The sequence below is a fragment of the Vipera ursinii genome (genome assembly GCF_947247035.1).
Source record: "Vipera ursinii genome assembly, contig: SUPER_Z_unloc_1, whole genome shotgun sequence".
NCBI classification, from domain to species: domain Eukaryota; kingdom Metazoa; phylum Chordata; class Lepidosauria; order Squamata; family Viperidae; genus Vipera; species Vipera ursinii.
The window spans coordinates 1,042,112-1,058,325 of NW_028148449.1; the positions used below are offsets into that span (position 1 = coordinate 1,042,112).

General features: G+C 51.4%; 1 protein-coding gene across 1 annotated transcript in view; it reads right to left on the reverse strand.

The window, feature by feature from the left end:
* Positions 1-8,181: 8,181 nt before the first annotated feature.
* The window catches only part of KRBA1 (KRAB-A domain containing 1), a gene marked incomplete at its 5' end in the record, with an annotated part of 16,904 nt that continues 8,871 nt past the window's right edge, over positions 8,182-16,214 (reverse strand). The window contains 4 exons of the mRNA XM_083380034.1: positions 8,182-9,116; positions 11,313-11,483; positions 12,410-12,595; positions 14,527-14,703. Coding sequence (XP_083236160.1) covers positions 8,284-9,116; positions 11,313-11,483; positions 12,410-12,595; positions 14,527-14,703 — 1,367 coding nt within the window. The 3' untranslated portion in view covers positions 8,182-8,283. The remainder of the gene's footprint in view (positions 9,117-11,312; positions 11,484-12,409; positions 12,596-14,526; positions 14,704-16,214) is intronic.

Here is a 16,214-nt window from a genome sequence, read left to right on the forward strand (position 1 = left end):
TGCCTTCAGCAACCAGCACCTCCCACACCTTCTCCTTTTAAACAGCAGTCTCAAGGCGTGGCTTCTCATTGCCTTCTCCTGAGTTGCCTCATTGCCTTCCTTTGCTCAGTTCTGCTAGATTGCCTCCTGCTCCTAGCATCCCTGAACAGAGCCAGCTGTGGATCGTCTTCTTCCAATCCTTCATGCTCACACAGCTAGGTCTGAGGAGGAACAAGACGGGAGGGGCCTGGCTGAGAGTTTTGCGGTGCATCAGAACCTTCCTCTGACACCAAAGGCTCTCCAAACCTCTCCTCCTCCTCTTCAGAGTCGTCCGACCCAGCTGCTGAAACCACAGGCTGACGCTGAATCACAACACCACTGTGGACAGGGAGATCTTGACCCCACAGGCTTCACACACACACACACACTCCATAGATGCCTGGTCTTCTCCCTCCTTTCCCGCTCCTACTGGCCCTCTCTCTGCCCCATAATATCTGGGTCCCCTTACCTTCCCCTTCGTTTGCAGCTGCTGCCTAAGCTGTCACAAGCCCGTTGCCAGATTCGGCTAGGGAGCTGCCCAAGGATGTTTCCTGCAGCCTGGCTAGGATGAGGCTGTGACTTCTCTGATTCCCACTTTCACTTTCATTGACAGGAAAAGGCGGGACTTCGAAGCAACTCAGACTTGCCTCAGAGATGTCGATGGAATGATCAAAGGCCTGGAGACTACAACATACGAAGACCGGTGGCAGGAATTGGGTTTGGCTAGTGTAAACAAAAAAAAAGAAAGAGGGGCAACATGATAGCAGAATTCCAGTATTTGAAGGGCTGCCCCAAGAAGAGGGGGGGTCCAATTATCCTCCAAAGCGCCCGAAGGCAGGACAAGAAGCAACAGATGAAAACTAATCAAGGAGAGAAGCAACCTAGAACTAAGAAGAAATTTCCTAGTAGTGAAGACAATTAACCAGTGGAACAGCTTGCCACCAGAAATCATGGGCGCTCCGTCACTCAAGGTTTTTAAGGAGACTAGACAGTCACTTGTCTGAGATGGTATAGGTTCTCCTGCTTCAGCAGGGGGCTGGACTAGAAGACCTCCGAGATCCCTTTCAGCCCCGTTATTCTATGTTCTAGGGAGTAGAGATTCATATTTCCTGGCAGAAGAGGAAGATTTTGTTCTGGGGGCTCAACTAGGGAGTGCCCAGGTCCCCCATATTGGCGGAGATTATTCAAAGCTGTCCATGCTTGTCAGTCAAGCTGTGGATCATGGGTCTCTTTTCCTTCGGCAGCAAGTTGCCCCATTCTCAGCCCTCTCGGAAAATTGCAGGCTGTTTCCTCGGCCCAGCCCCAACCACAAGGCTCCGCTCTCAGCTCTAAGTCAACAGGGGGAGATCTGCCAACCCCCCAACTTCTCAAAGTCCTTTGGGGGAGGCTTCGGGGAAGTGTCAAGACTTCGGCAAGCCCTGGCAACAAGGTCACAGCCCTGTACAGTCCTGACTTCACAGCTAAAATGTTTACAGTATCTGCAGAAAGAGGAAGGCAACTCCTAAATCCCTCGGTTTGGAACAGGGAGGGAGGGAGGGGAAGGGGCAGCCCCGTTTCCTCCTCTGTCCTGGTGGCAGGATCAGAATTCAGGCGCTTGGCAAGCTGGCTATCTTGACGGCCACAGGAGCTCCGCAAGCATTGGCTGAGAGCTTGACAGCACAACACTCAACCCCCCCCCCACCCCGCAACTCCAGAGAAGCTGGCCTTCTCCCTCCCTCCCTCCCCCCCCTGGCCCTCTCTCTTTCTCTCTCTCTCTGCCCCTCCCTCCCACACAGCTGGGTCCCCTCACCTTCCTCTTCCTCTGCAGCTACTGCCTACAGGCTGAATACAGACTGGGCTAGAAAACTTCTCCGGGAAGAATCTTCCCTCTCACTAACTTTCGCTTTCGCTTTCACTCAACAGGAAGGGAGCTCCAGGTTCTGCCTGACCGCTTCTCCGTCTTCAGAAAGGAGTGGGGGGGGGAGGGAGGGAGGTTCCTGGTGGAAAGACCTCTCCTCCTCTCCCCCCTCCCCTCCAGATTTAGGGACGCAAACACCCCATCCAGACTTTCACAGCCTCCGGGAGGGAGTTTCTCAAGCTGAGCAACTTTGAAAGTGGGTGGGCTTCAACTCCCAGCATGCCCCATTCAGTATGTTGAGAAGCTCTAGTCTCTCTCTCTCTCTCCCCCCCCCTCCCTTCATCCATCCATCCCTCTGTCCCTCCAGCTGTTGCTCATTCTTGGCCACTTAAAAATGTGTGGACTTCAACTCCCAGCATGCCCCAGCCAGTATGTGGAGAGGCTCTGATCTCTTTCTCTCCCTCCCTCCCTCCCTCCATCCATCCCTCGTCCCTCCAGCTATTTCTTATTCGTGGCCACTTGAAACTGGGTGGACTTCAACTCCCAGCATGCCCCAGCCAGTATGTGGACAGGCTCTGATCTCTTTCTCTCCCTCCCTCCCTCAATCCATCCATCCCTCGTCCCTCCAGCTATTTCTTATTCGTGGCCACTTGAAACTGGGTGGACTTCAACTCCCAGCATGCCCCAGCCAGCACATTGAGAAGCCCTAGCTCTCTCCCTCCCTCCCTCCGTCCCTCCCTCCCTCTTTCTCATCCATCCATCCACGTCCCAGAGTTCTTCTTCTGGCCAGGCTCCCATGGCTGGGAGGAAGAGGTCAGGGCCAGTAGAAAGGGGGCGTCTCCCTTTTTTCCCGCCTTTTTTCTTCTGTGTTCAGCTTGCGGTTTCATTTACCTCAGGTTTTCCCTGTCTTGTCTGCTCCTGCAGGAAGAGCTCTGTGCTGTGATTGGTTGCTGCAAGTATAAAGGGGGCGTTTTCCTTTCCCTCCCACCTTTTTTCTCTGTCTTTTGCCTGCTGTTTAATTTACCTCAGGATTTTCCTATGTTCCTCGCTGTCTTGTGTTCTTTCTATCTATCATCTATCTATCTATCTATCTATCTATCTATCTATCTATCTATCTATCTATCTATCTCTATCTCTATATATCTATTATCTATATATCTATATCTATATCACATAATAATATATATTTTATTTATTTGAGGTCACAGACCAAAGTACAAGTGCAACAAAAGAAAAACATGGGGAAAGTAAAATCATAGACAATTGGACACCAGAAGCCTTGGTTGAAGGGAATTACAATGTTCTCCTCTAATAGTTACAGCTCTTAAAAGAAATTTAGAAACCTGAGAAGTGATGTATGAGGAGCCATCCCCTAGACCACAGGTCGGCAACCCGCGGCTCCAGAGCCGCATGCGGCTCTTTGAGCCGTCTCCTGCGGCTCCCAGCCGCCCGGTGCGCGCGCACCTCTTCGAACGGGCAGTGGTGCGTGCGCACCTTTCCAAATGGAGAGTGGCACCGCCCATTCCGAGAGGTGCACGTGCACCTTTCCGAAGGGCGGAGGTGTGCGCGCACCTCTCCAAGCCGCCGCCGTCCCGTCCGGAGACCTGCCGCGTTCACGGCAGCTGTGCAAACGGGATGGCGGCGGTTTGGAGTGCGCACGCACCTCTCCCAAGCCGCCGCCGTCCGGAGACCTGCCGATGTTTGGGGAGGTTTGGGGAGGTGCGCGCGCACCTCTCGGAATGGGTAGCAGCCCCGCTTGTTGCGAAAGCTGCCGCGGCCCGTCTACAAAGCTGCCGCTTTCGGCAGTTTTGCAGACGGGCCGTCGCCGTCGCGCAACCGGGAACCGGTTCCAGCACACATAAAAAAAGGTAACCGCGTGTGTCCGCACATGCGCAAGAAATGTTTTTTGCGCATGTGCGTGCATGGACTTTTTTTTATGTGTGATGGAACCGGTTCCCAGTGGCTCTTTTCCTTTTTCGGGTTGCTGACCCCTGCCCTAGACAATATAAGATTGTTGGGGGCAATTAAGCTGACTTTGTAATAATGCCGCTTGGGGGGGGTGTGAAAGCCCTAATAAGCAGGCATATACATAGAATGAAGGCTACTGCTAAGCTTGTAAGCCGCCCTGAGTCTTCGGAGAAGGGCGGGATATAAATGGAATTTAAAAAAAATATATAAGACCAAATTACTAGCATTGAGACCAGAAGGGTCTATTTCAAGGAGAGACAGTAATTTAGTTCTGCCTGCGTTATACATGTTGTTAGTTGCGAAGTCATGTCCGACCCATCGTGACCCTATGGACAACGTTCCTCCAGGCCTTCCTGTCCTCTACCATCTTCTGGAGTCCATTTAAGCTCACGCCTACTGCTTCAGTGACTCCATCCAGCCACCTCATTCTCTCTCGTCCCTTTCTATTGCCCTCAGTCTTTCCCAGCGTTATACATAGGACAGTATAAAAAGACATGCTCCACAGTTTCAACCTCAGCCCTATCACAGGGGCATAGTCGCTCGCTAATCGGGAGCCTCTTCAATCGCCCGTCGAGTAGTGCTAAGGGCAAGACATTGAAACGGGCTAGGGAGAAGACTTCTATATTTGGGGATGGTTAGAGTGTAGAAGTATGAAGCGATCCTCAGTCCATAATTATTAGATTGGCTGAAGATCAGAGGGGAGCAGGTTTTGTTAGCTCTGGCTCTTAAATATTGCAAATCTATGTCCACAAGCCGTTGGACTACCCTAGACTGGGTGTCCTTGAGGCCATAATCTCCCAGGGCATCCCCCGTAAAACCTAGCAAGTGGAGTTTCTTCGTCAGCTCATTGTCTGTCTGTCTGTCTGTCTGTCTGTCTGTCTGTCTATCTATCTATCTATCTATCTATCTATCTATCTATCTATCTATCTATCTATCTAAAATTTAAAAACTGGAATCCCGGGTGTAGACATTTGAAGTTAGTAAAAATAAAAATGATGAACTCCGGGATATAAGAGAAAACTCTTCTTTATTGCTGAGCTTTCGTCAACAAGCTGTTGACATCATCAGAGCAAGGGCTGAATGATAAGGGAGTCAGTACATACACTTATATGGTAATAGGTAAAGGTAAAAGTTCCCCGCACATGTGTACTAGTCGTTTCCAACTCTAGGGGCCGGTGCTCATCTCCGTTTCAAAGCCAAAGAGCCAGCGTTTGTCTGAGGACGTCTCCGTGGTCATGTGGCCGGCATGACTAGATTCCAAAGGCACACGGAACGCTGTTACCTTCCCACCGGAGCGGTCCCTATTTTTCTACTTGCATTTTTTACGTGCTTTTGAACTGCTAGGTTGGCAGAAGCTGGGACGAGTAACCGGTGCTTGCTCTGTTACGCGGCACTCGGGATTCGACCCGCCAGACTGCCGACCTTCTGATCGACAAGCTCAGCGTCCTAACCCACTGAGCCACCGCATCCCGTTATAATAAAAAAAGGGCTTATTTGCTCATGAGTCCTGCCTTGCTCATGCCTTGTTGACTGAAAAGGGATTTTCCTTGCGAGTAAGCCGCTGAGTAGCCCTCGCAAAGGCTGGGACAAAAAGAATGTTCCTTCGGAAGAGGAGGAGGTGTAGAAGAGGAAAGGTCAAACGAAAACGTGGCCCATCGTCTCCAGTGGAAACCCTGGTGGAGCATCGTCCCCCCCCCTCAAATTTGTTCAGGAGACAGAGCCCAACGTCCTGTTGCAAATTTGGTGGCTTCCCTCTCGCTTGACCAGGCAGAGACCCGAAGCAAGTCGGTGAAGAGAAGCTTCCGGAGCGGAAGTGGAAGGATGCTAAAGAGACGGGAAGGGAGCCAGCAAGGAACCTGATTTCCACCCAAAAGGACCCCCCCTTCCTGGACCCTGGTGTGAAACGCTATGCAGGAGACCTTGAATTCTGACCCAGTCCTCGAGTAGAATCTACCGGATTCCATGTCCCCCCCTTCCTCCAGGACGATTGGACAGCATCCCCCTTCCCCTCTGCCTTTGGATCATGTTGCGGCCCAGAGCTGCGTAGACCGAGTCTTATTAGTCCCCCCCCCGCAAAAGACACCAGTCCTCTTTGTTGAAAAAAAGATTTAATAAGAAGCTTTCAGCTTGAAATGCCCGCCCCTAGTGAGTCCATCCGTTCCTTGTCCTCGGCAACTTGAAAAGTGGCTGGGCCTCAACTCCCAGAATCCCCCAGCCAGTGTGTGGAGAAGCTCTGATCTCTTTTTTTTCTCCCTCCCTCTCTCTTTCTCATCCATCCATCCCTTTTTCCAATCCGTCCATCCGTTTCTCGTCTCCGGCAACTTGAAAAGCGGCTGGACTTCAACTCCCAGCATGCCTCAGCCAGCCTGTGGAGAAGAAGCCCTTCCATTGGTTGATTGCTCCCACCCTTAGGAAATTTCTCCATCCTTCCAAGTTGCTTCCCTTCTGTTATTTCCTTGTTTCACCTTCCGGTCCTTTGGAGAATATATTGGCCCCCCTCTTCTTTGTGGCAGCCCCTCATATAGTAATAGTAGTAGTAGTAGTAGTAGTAGTAGTAGTAGTCCAGTCCTTTGGAGAATATATTGCCCCCCCTCTTCTTTGTGGCAGCCCCTCATATAATACTACTACTAGTAGTAGTAGTAGTAGCAGTAATAATAATAATAATAATAATAATAATAATAATAATAATAATAATAATAATAATAATAATGATAATAATAGATGACCTCCAGGGTCCCTTCCAGCTCTGTCATTCTGTAAGGTTCTCCTGCTTGAGCAAGAGCTTGAACGTAAATTGATATAAAAAAGCAACCCCTAAATAGATAGATAGATAGATAGATAGATAGATAGATAGATAGATAGATAGATAGAGCTTCTTAGTGCCTGATTTCAGGAGATATGGAGGCATCCATATCCGTCCCGGGAAAGAATTCAGCAGCAGCTCCAATACGCATAATATCTACTGAGGGCTAGAAACTTGAGTAGGAGTGTGTGTGTGTGTGTGTGCCGCCAAGCTGTACATTATGGAGAAGCGGAATAGGGCTTGGGGACCACGGCTTCTTCATGGCAAAGGGTGGCCACAGGATTGGGCTCCATCCTCGCTAATTTTCACCGAGGGAAGGGCGGGGGGGGGGGGTGTTGGCACGTGCCCAAACACTAATTTTATGTATGACGTTATTTATTAGATATTTTCTTGTTTTGTTTTTGCCCCGCCTCGATTCCTTCGCGGATGTACATAATATTCCTTCTTCCTCCTATTTTCCTCCCAAACAACAACAACCCTGTGAGGTGGGTTGAACAGAGAGATGGGGGGAGGGAGGGAGGAAGGGAGGGAGGGAGGGAGAAAGAGAGACAGAGGAAATGCCCCCTCCCCAAATCTGGCTTTCGTGCCTGTGATAGGACTAGAACTAGCCGCCTGGTGATTGGCCCAGAGTCACCCAGCCGGCGTTCATGCTTAAGGCAGGACTAGAACAACGTCTCCTGGTGATTGGCCCGAAGTCAATGTGCCTAAATTGGGACTAGAACTCCTTGTCTCCTGGTGATTGGCCCAAAGTCACTCAGCCAGCGTTCATGCTTAAGGCAGGACTAGAACTCAACGTCGCCTAGTGATTAGCCTGAAGTCAATGTGCCTAAATTGGGACTAGAACTTCACCGTTTCCTGGTAATTGGTTCAAAGTCACCCAGTTGGCTTTCCTGCTTAAGGGAGGACTAGAACTCGCCGTCTCCTAGTGACTGGCCTAAAAGTCACTGGGATTTCATGCCTCGGGCAGGACTCGAACTCACCGTCTCCTGGTGATTGGCCCAAAGTCGTCCAGCCGGCTTTTGCGCCTAAGGCGGGACTACAACTCACTGTCTCCCGGCGATTGGTCCAAAGGCCAATGTTCCTAAGATGGGACTAGAACTCGCCCTAACCTGGGTGATTGGCCCAAAAATCACCCAGCTGGCATTCACATTTAAGGCAGAACTAGAACTCCCGCCCGGGCTCTTCACCCATAGAACATTCTCCCGGCTGGCTGGGGGGATTCTGGGAGGTGAAGTCCTCCCTTCTCAAAGCCATCAAGATTGCAAAACTCTGCTTAATGGAAACTTTTGGCCCCCCTTCCTTCTCCTGCACCCCACATCTGGTCACTTGGGGGGGCACCGGGGGGGCGGCACCCTTTGGAGACTCAGGCCAACACCCCGTCTCTTATGCGATGCCTACACAGCAGCAGTGGCAGGGGAGCAGGTGGGAAGTAGGGACGGGACACAACGGTCCCCCTCTCCCCTAATTGTTAAAAAATACCCCTTTGCAGAGAAGCCATGCAAAAGCAGCAAGACGGTGGCTTAGCCCGCCCACCCACCCACCCCTGGTGGGCAAGGGCAAGGAGGGGAAGGTCCCCCCTTTCCCGCACTTGGGAAAGTTGCTTTTCGTGGACCGTCTTCCCAAGTGGCTGTCCCGGACTGTCCCCCAGGGCAACGTCTCACGGATTGTGTTGCTCGCGGTCCCCGTGAGACCCCAGCGAGGGGGGCAACCCTGGATTCCCCATGGCTGCCAGAGGGGCGCGAGGGGTGGTGGGCTCCTGCCAGGCCGGGCCCCTGGCCAAGCCCCAGGGGCGCAGGGGCTGCCGCCCGAAAAGCAGGTCGGCCACCCAGCGGCTCCTCCGGAACGGGGCGGGTGGCGGTCTGCGCCGCGGGACGCCAAGATCGGGGAGGATGGCAAGTTGGGCCTCGCCGAAACGGAGCGGCCGGCTGCGGGCCGCTTCCAGCACGGCGGCTTTGTCAGCCAAGCGCAAGACGCGGAAGAGCAGGGGCCGTGGCTTGCCGGAGGAGGAGTCCCAGCTTCGGACCCTTCGGGCGCTGTCGATCTCCAACACCGGGGCCCCCGGGTGCCAGCCCAGCAGCTCCGGCAGGGTCCGTCGGAGGAAAGCGGCCGGGTCACCTCCTTCAGCCCCTTCGGGCAAGCCCAGCAGGCGGAGATTGGCGCGGCGGGAGCGGCTCTCCAAGGCGCGGCAGCGGCTCTCCAGGCGCCGTGCGTACTTGCCCAGGCGGTGGTTCTCCAGGTGCAGCGCGGCCAGCTCCAGCGCCCAGCGGCGCGCGTCCTGCTCCAGCTGCCAGACGTGGCTCTGGAGACCCGAGAGGTCCCGACAGAGGCTGCTCACATCGGCCGCCAGGCGGCCCAGCTGTTTGGACACGAGGGGCTGCACGGCCCCAGACTCGGCTCCGTGGGAGCAGCTGCAGAGCCCCGAATCCTCGCAGCGTCTGTTCTTCGCCTCCGGTCCTGCATCCAAGTCCGGAAGGCTCCCCTTGTCCCCGGCTGCGAAAGATGGGAAAATAAGCGTGAGACCCTGATCGTCATTCTGGAGGGAATTATCAATCAATCAATCAATCAACCAGAATACAGTTGGAAGGGACCCCGGAGGTCTTCTAGTCCAACCCCCTGCTTGAGCAGGAGACACTATACCATTTCCGACATGTGTCTGTCCAGTTTCTTCTTCAAAACGTCCAGGGATGAAGCGCCCAGGACTTCTAGTGGTGAGCTGTTCCACTGGTTAATTGTCCTCACCGTCGGGAATTTTCTCCTTTGAATTCCAGGTTGCTTCTCTCTCGGCTCAGTTTCCATCCGTTGTTTCTTCTCCTGCCTTTGGGGGCTTTTGGGGAACAGATCGACTGCCGCCTCCTCGCGGCAGCCCCCCCGAATACGGGAATGCTGCTATCGTGTCCCCCTACACACACACACTCTAGTTTGTCTTGTCTCCAGTTTAGCCCAACCCAGTTCTTGCAACCGTTCTCCTTCGTACGTTTTAGACCTCCAAGCTTTTAATTGTCTTAGTTGTTCTTCTTCACACTTTTTCTTTTTCTTTTTCTTTTTCCCCCCCAAAGTCTTAACGTCTTTTTTTTTGGAATCTGGTGACCAAAACGAGGTGGATTTTGGAAGGGCTCCTATGCTCAGCCCCTCCTCCTCCTCCTCCTCCTCCTCCAGGATGAAGGCTCCAACGCTGGAAGTTTTTTAAGAAGAGCCTGGACAGCGGTTTGTCTGAAATGGGATAGGGTTTCCTGCCATGAGCAGGGGGTTGGACTAGATGACCTCCAAGATCCCTTCCAACTTTACTATTATGATTATGATTATTCTATTCTATTCCATTCCATTCTATATTCTATTCTATCTATATTCTATTCTATTCTACTGTATTCTATTCTATTCTATTCTGTTCTATTCTTATATTCTATTCCATTCCATTCTATTCCATTCCATATTTTCTTTTCTATTCTATTCTATTCCATTACATTCCATTCCATTCCATATTTTCTATTCTATTCTATTCTTTTCTATTCTATTCTATTCTATTCTATTCTATTCTATTCTATTCTATTCTATTCTATTCTATTCTTTTCTGTTCTGTTCTGTTCTGTTCTGTTCTGTTCTGTTCTGTTCTGTTCTATATTCTATTCTATATTTTGTTCTATATTTATTCTATTATCTATATTCTATTCTATATTCTATTTATTCTATATTCTATTCTATATTCTATTCTGTCCTATCTATATGCTATTCTATATTCTATTCTACATATTCTAGTCTGTTCTATATTCTATTCTATTCTATCTATATTCTATATTCAGTTCTACTATTCTATTCTATTCTATATTCTTGGTGGAGCAGTGGGCTAATGCCTCCTTAAGTAACACCAGCTGCCTGCAATTAGTGCAGGCTCGCATCCCACCAGGCTCAAGGTTGACTCAACCTTCCATCCTTCCGAGGTAGGTAAAATGAGGACCCAGATTGTTGGGGGCAATTAAGCTGACTTTGTAATAATGCCGCTTGGGGGGCGGGCGAAAGCCCTAATAATAAGCAGGCATATACATAGAATGAAGGCTACTGCTAAGCACATTGATTTGTGCTTAGATTGTAAGCCGCCCTGAGTCTTCGGAGAAGGGCGGGATATAATAATAATAATAATAATAATAATTAATAATAATAATAATAATAATAATAATAATAATATTTATATACCGCCCTTCTCCCGAAGGACTCATATAAATGGGATTAAAATAAAAAATAAAAAAATAAATTCTATTCTATATTCTATTCTATTCTATTCTATTCTATTCTATTCTATTCTATTCTATTCTATTCTATTCTATTCTATCTATATTCTATATTCTATTCTATCTATATTCTATTCTATTCTATTCTATTCTATTCTATTCTATTCTATTCTATTCTATTCTATTCTATTCTATTCTATTCTATTCTATTCTATTCTATTCTATTCCATTCCATTCCATTCCATTCCATTCCATATTCTGTTCTGTTCTGTTTTGTTCTGTTCCCCCCAAAAGTCCAGATCTGACGGAGTGCAAAATGCTATTTCTCTCCCAATCTCCCCTCCCTCCCAAGCCTTGTCGGGGGGGCGGGGGTGGGGGTGTCCTAAACCCATTTTTCCCAGGCAGGTGGCGGGGGACTCAGCCTGGCCGAGGACTCAGACTCCCAACCCTCTCCACTCCTCACCCATTGCAGAAGCTCTTCTGGCTACCGTCCGAAGCGAGGCCGGGCGGCCCCACCTGGGAGGGCCACTCTGCTTACGCGCAGAGGACCTGATGTCAAGTGGGCAGGGACGGCCATTCTGCTGGGGGCCTGGTCTTTCCTTCTCAGAAATGGGGGTGCTGGAAGAGACAGCACCTACAGAGAGGACAAGAGAGCCAGGCTGATCACATCCAACGGTTAAGCTCTTGGTGCCTGAACCTCCCACTGTTCCTCAAGCTGGGCTGCTTAAAGATGGGTGGAGTTCGACTCCCAGAATCCCCCAGCCGGCATGCTTTAAGAGGGGAGGACTTCCAACTCCCCAAATCCCCCAGCCAAGTTGCTTTGTGGGAAGGACTTCAACTCCCGGAATCCCCCAGTCAGCATACTTTAAGAGGAGTGGAGTTTGACTCCCAGAACCCCCCAGCTGGCATGCTTTAAGAGAGGTGGACTTCAACTCCCAGAATCCCCCAGTCAGTGTGCTTTAAGAGGGGTGGAGTTCGACTCCCAGAATCCCTCAGTCACCATGCTCTAAGAGGGGAGGACTTCAACTCCCAGAATCCCCCAGCCAAGATGCTTTAAGAGGGGAGGACTTCAACTCCCAGAATCCCCCAGTCAGCATACTTTAAGAGGAGTGGAGTTTGACTCCCAGAACCCCCCAGCTGGCATGCTTTAAGAGAGGTGGACTTCAACTCCCAGAATCCCCCAGTCAGTGTGCTTTAAGAGGGGTGGAGTTCGACTCCCAGAATCCCTCAGTCACCATGCTCTAAGAGGGGAGGACTTCAACTCCCAGAATCCCCCAGCCAAGATGCTTTAAGAGGGGAGGACTTCAACTCCCAGAATCCCCCAGTCAGCATACTTTAAGAGGAGTGGAGTTGGACTCCCAGAATCCCCCAGTCGGCATGCTTTAAGAGGGGAGGACTTCAACTCCCAGAATCCCCTAGCCAGGATGCTTCGAGTGGGGAGGACTTCAACTCCCAGAATCCCCCCAGTCAGCGTGCTTTAAGAGGGCTGGACGTCCGCTCCCAGATTCCCCCCAGTCTTCTGTCTTCTGTCCCATAGGAGATGCAGCCTCCGATACTCACCTTGCCAAGGCTTTGGGGAATTGGCTGCTTCCTCCTCTTCCTCTTCCTCCTCTTCCTCCTGGCTGTGCTGCGATTGGCTGGACCTCTTCCTGGCTGAGGAGGGGCAGGGACTGGGGGCGCTTGGATAGCTGATCTCCTTCAGGCAGCTGAGCAGGCCCTGAAGGGGCCTGCTGCCGGTCCCCACTTCTGGGCAAAGAGAGAGAGAGGGAGACCACCCAGCGATTAGCCGAGGCGGATCGCAATTCGCCCCCTCCCCTCGCCAGGTCCCTCCCGGAAATCGTCACCCCAATATGGCGGCAGCACACCGGCACCCTCTCCCATCCCAAAGGGAGCAGGGTTTGAACTCAGGGCCCCGGCAGGCAGAGCTGGGAGGTGATCATCCTCCATCCTCTGATAGAAGTTCAGAGAGTTGAACTCTGTGTGTGTGTGTGTGTGTGTGTGTGTGTGTGTGTGTGTGTCCCCTGGGTGCTCTCTGAGCTGGGTGGTTTCCTTGCAGACGTTTCATGACCCAACTAGGGAACGTCATCAGGGCTGGAAGGAAGGAAGGAAGGAAGGAAGGAAGGAAGGAAGGAAGGAAGGAAGGAAGGAAGGATAGATGGAAGGAAGGAAGGAAGGAAGGATAGATGGAAGGAAGGAAGGAAGGAAGGAAGGAAAGAGAAAGAAAGAAAAGAAAGAAAGAAAGAAAGAAAGAAAGAAAGAAAGAAAGAAAGAAAGAAAGAAAGAAAGAAAGAAAGAAAGAAAGAAAGAAAGAAAGGATTGTGGGGTCTCTGGTGCTCTCTGAGCTGGGTGGTTTCCTTGCAGACGTTTCATGACCCAACTAGGGAACATCATCAGGGCAGGAAGGAAGGAAGGAAGGAAGGAAGGAAGGAAGGATAGATGGAAGGAAGGAAGGAAGGATAGATGGAAGGAAGGAAGGAAAAAAGGAAGGAAGGAAGGATAGATGGAAGGAAGGAAGGATAGATGGAAGGAAGGAAGGAAGGAAGGAAGGAAGGAAGGAAGGAAGGAAGGAAGGAAGGAAGGACTCTGAGTTGGGTGGTTTCCTTGCAGACGTTTCATGACCCAACTAGGGAACGTCATCAGGGCTGGAAGGAAGGAAGGAAGGAAGGAAGGAAGGAAGGATAGATGGAAGGAAGGAAGGAAGGATAGATGGAAGGAAGGAAGGAAGGAAGGAAGGAAGGAAAGAGAAAGAAAGAAAAGAAAGAAAGAAAGAAAGAAAGAAAGAGGATTGTGGGGTCTCTGGTGCTCTCTGAGCTGGGTGGTTTCCTTGCAGACGTTTCATGACCCAACTAGGGAACATCATCAGGGCAGGAAGGAAGGAAGGAAGGAAGGAAGGAAGGAAGGAAGGAAGGAAGGAAGGAAGGAAGGATAGATGGAAGGAAGGAAGGAAGGATAGATGGAAGGAAGGAAGGAAAAAAGGAAGGAAGGAAGGAAGGATAGATGGAAGGAAGGAAGGATAGATGGAAGGAAGGAAGGAAGGAAGGAAGGAAGGAAGGAAGGACTCTGAGTTGGGTGGTTTCCTTGCAGACGTTTCATGACCCAACTAGGGAACATCATCAGTGCTAGAAGGGAGGAGGAGGAGGAGGAAGGAAGGAAGAACTGTGGGGTCCTTGGTGCCCTCTGAGCTGGGGGGGGGGTTCCCTCGCAGACGTTTCATGACCCAACTAGGTAACAGCGTCAGTGCGTGAAGGCTGGGAGGCGGTTGTGGGGAGGAGGAAGAGAAGGAGGAAGATTGTGGGGTCCTTGGTGCTCTCTGAGCTGGGTGGTTTCCTCGCAGATGTTTCATGACCGAACTAGGTAACTTCATCAGCGCTTAAAGGGAGCGGGGTTTGTGGAGAAGAAGAGAAGGAGGAGGGAGGTAGTGGGAGGAAGAAGTGGGGGAGAGGGAGAGCGGAGAAGACGAGTTTTAAGTTCCTTCATGCTCTCTGACCTTCTTGCAGACGTTGGTGACCCAGCCAAATATAATCATGACTGCTGGAAGAGAGGGAGTTTCCAAGGTGGAGGAGGAGGAAGAGGAAGGGGAGGGTTTTAGAGGGAAGAGGAGGATTCTCTGAACCTGTTGGCTTTCTGGCCGTCATTTCATAACCCGACTTTCCTCCATCTCAGCTGAGGCTGCCCACCTTCGTCCCCAGGCTGTGGCCGGACCTGCTCTTCCCCCGGACTCCAGTCCATGTCTCCTTTAGGCGTCCTATCCCGGGAATCAGGGCCTGTGGGGCTGGAACACACCGGGGTCCGGGCTGGCGTTGTGTCACCTGGGCCCTCCTTCAGCTCGTGGGTGAAGATCTTGTTGACAAGAGCTGCACCAAGCAGAAGGAAGGACAGTGAAGAACACGGGGCAGGCAGAGCTACCGCGGTGGGACACCCCAAGTCTCAGGGACGCGTCCTTACTCCAGAAATCCACACAGGTCTCACCCATCGAGGCTATGGGAGGAGTAGACGAGATCTCGGAAGGTTCTCCACCTACTCCTCGGAGGGGTGGACAATTACGAATCATCGCGATTGGCTTGGTCTGACTTCTCCTGACCTTGGTTTGGTGACCTCCCGGTTTCCCTGCCTGTGAGAGTCCTTGATTGGTTGGGAGACATTCAGCTAAGTTCTCCTCAAGAAGCGTTCTCCTCACTCTGCTTTTCGGTGGAAGCAACCTGGGTTTCGCCAGGTTATTGTCTAGGGTAGTTGGTCGGCAACCTTAAACCCTCAAAGAGCCACTTGGACCCGTTTCCCAGAGAAAAGAAAACACTGGGAGCCGCAAAATTCTCGCGCGCGCACACGCGTGAGGCAGGGGGAGCTTGATTGGAATTTAATGAAAAAGAAATAGAGGCTGCTGTGGATGAGTTCTCTCTCTCCCTCTCCCTCTCTCCAATATTCTGCTCACCTGGCAAGCTGGCTTCATGCTGTTCTCCGACAAGCTGACACACATTCTTATTGGGCTAGCTCTCCTGCTCTTGGTCTGCCAGCCCTCTTCTCCCACTCAGAGAGAGAGAGAGAGAATATGTGTGTGTGTGTGTGTGTGTGTGAGAGAGAGAGAGAGAGAGAGAGAGAGAGAGAGAGAGAGAGAGAGAGCGCACTACTGCTTTCTGCTGCTTCCTGCTTCCTGCAGAGATGCAGCAAAAACAGTAGCCCTGCCCAATGAGCTTGTCAACTTGTCGGAGAACAGCGTGAGGCCACTCTCTTTTTTACACACACACACGCAGAGAGAGAGAGAGAGAGAAGGGAAGCGCAAGTGCCTCTCTCTGTCTCTGTCTCTCTGCAAATGGCGTAGGATGACTGGGAGCCGCAGGAGAAGGCTGAAAGAGCGGCATGTGGCTCCAGAGCCACGGGTTGCCGACCCGTGATCTAGGGGAGTCCAAGGAAAGAACAAGGGGTCCCCAACAGCCAACCCAAATCTCCCAGGCCCTGATAATCTGCTCCGTTCACTGGACATTTTCAACAAAAGGTTGTGGACAACCAAACATTTGGGATGGAAGAAGGACTTCTGCCTTGGACAAGGAGTTGGACTAGAACAGGGGTCCCCAACCTGTGGGCTGCAGCCCACTACCGGTCCGTGGATCTATTTATGATCTGGTGGTGTGAGTAGTGGGCTAGTGTGCGCCTGTGTGTGCGTGCACAGCCCCACTCGTGCAAGTGTTGTGGACGGTCGCAGCCCAACTCACACGAGGGTCATGGGGTGCCCTGGGCCTCACTCACATAAGGATAGCGGGCACTCAGAGCCTCACTTGCAAAAGCTCAGGGCCTCACTTGCACGAGCATCACAGGCACTCATGGCCCCACTTGCACGAGCACTAAGGGCATCCCTCATGCAATTATCATG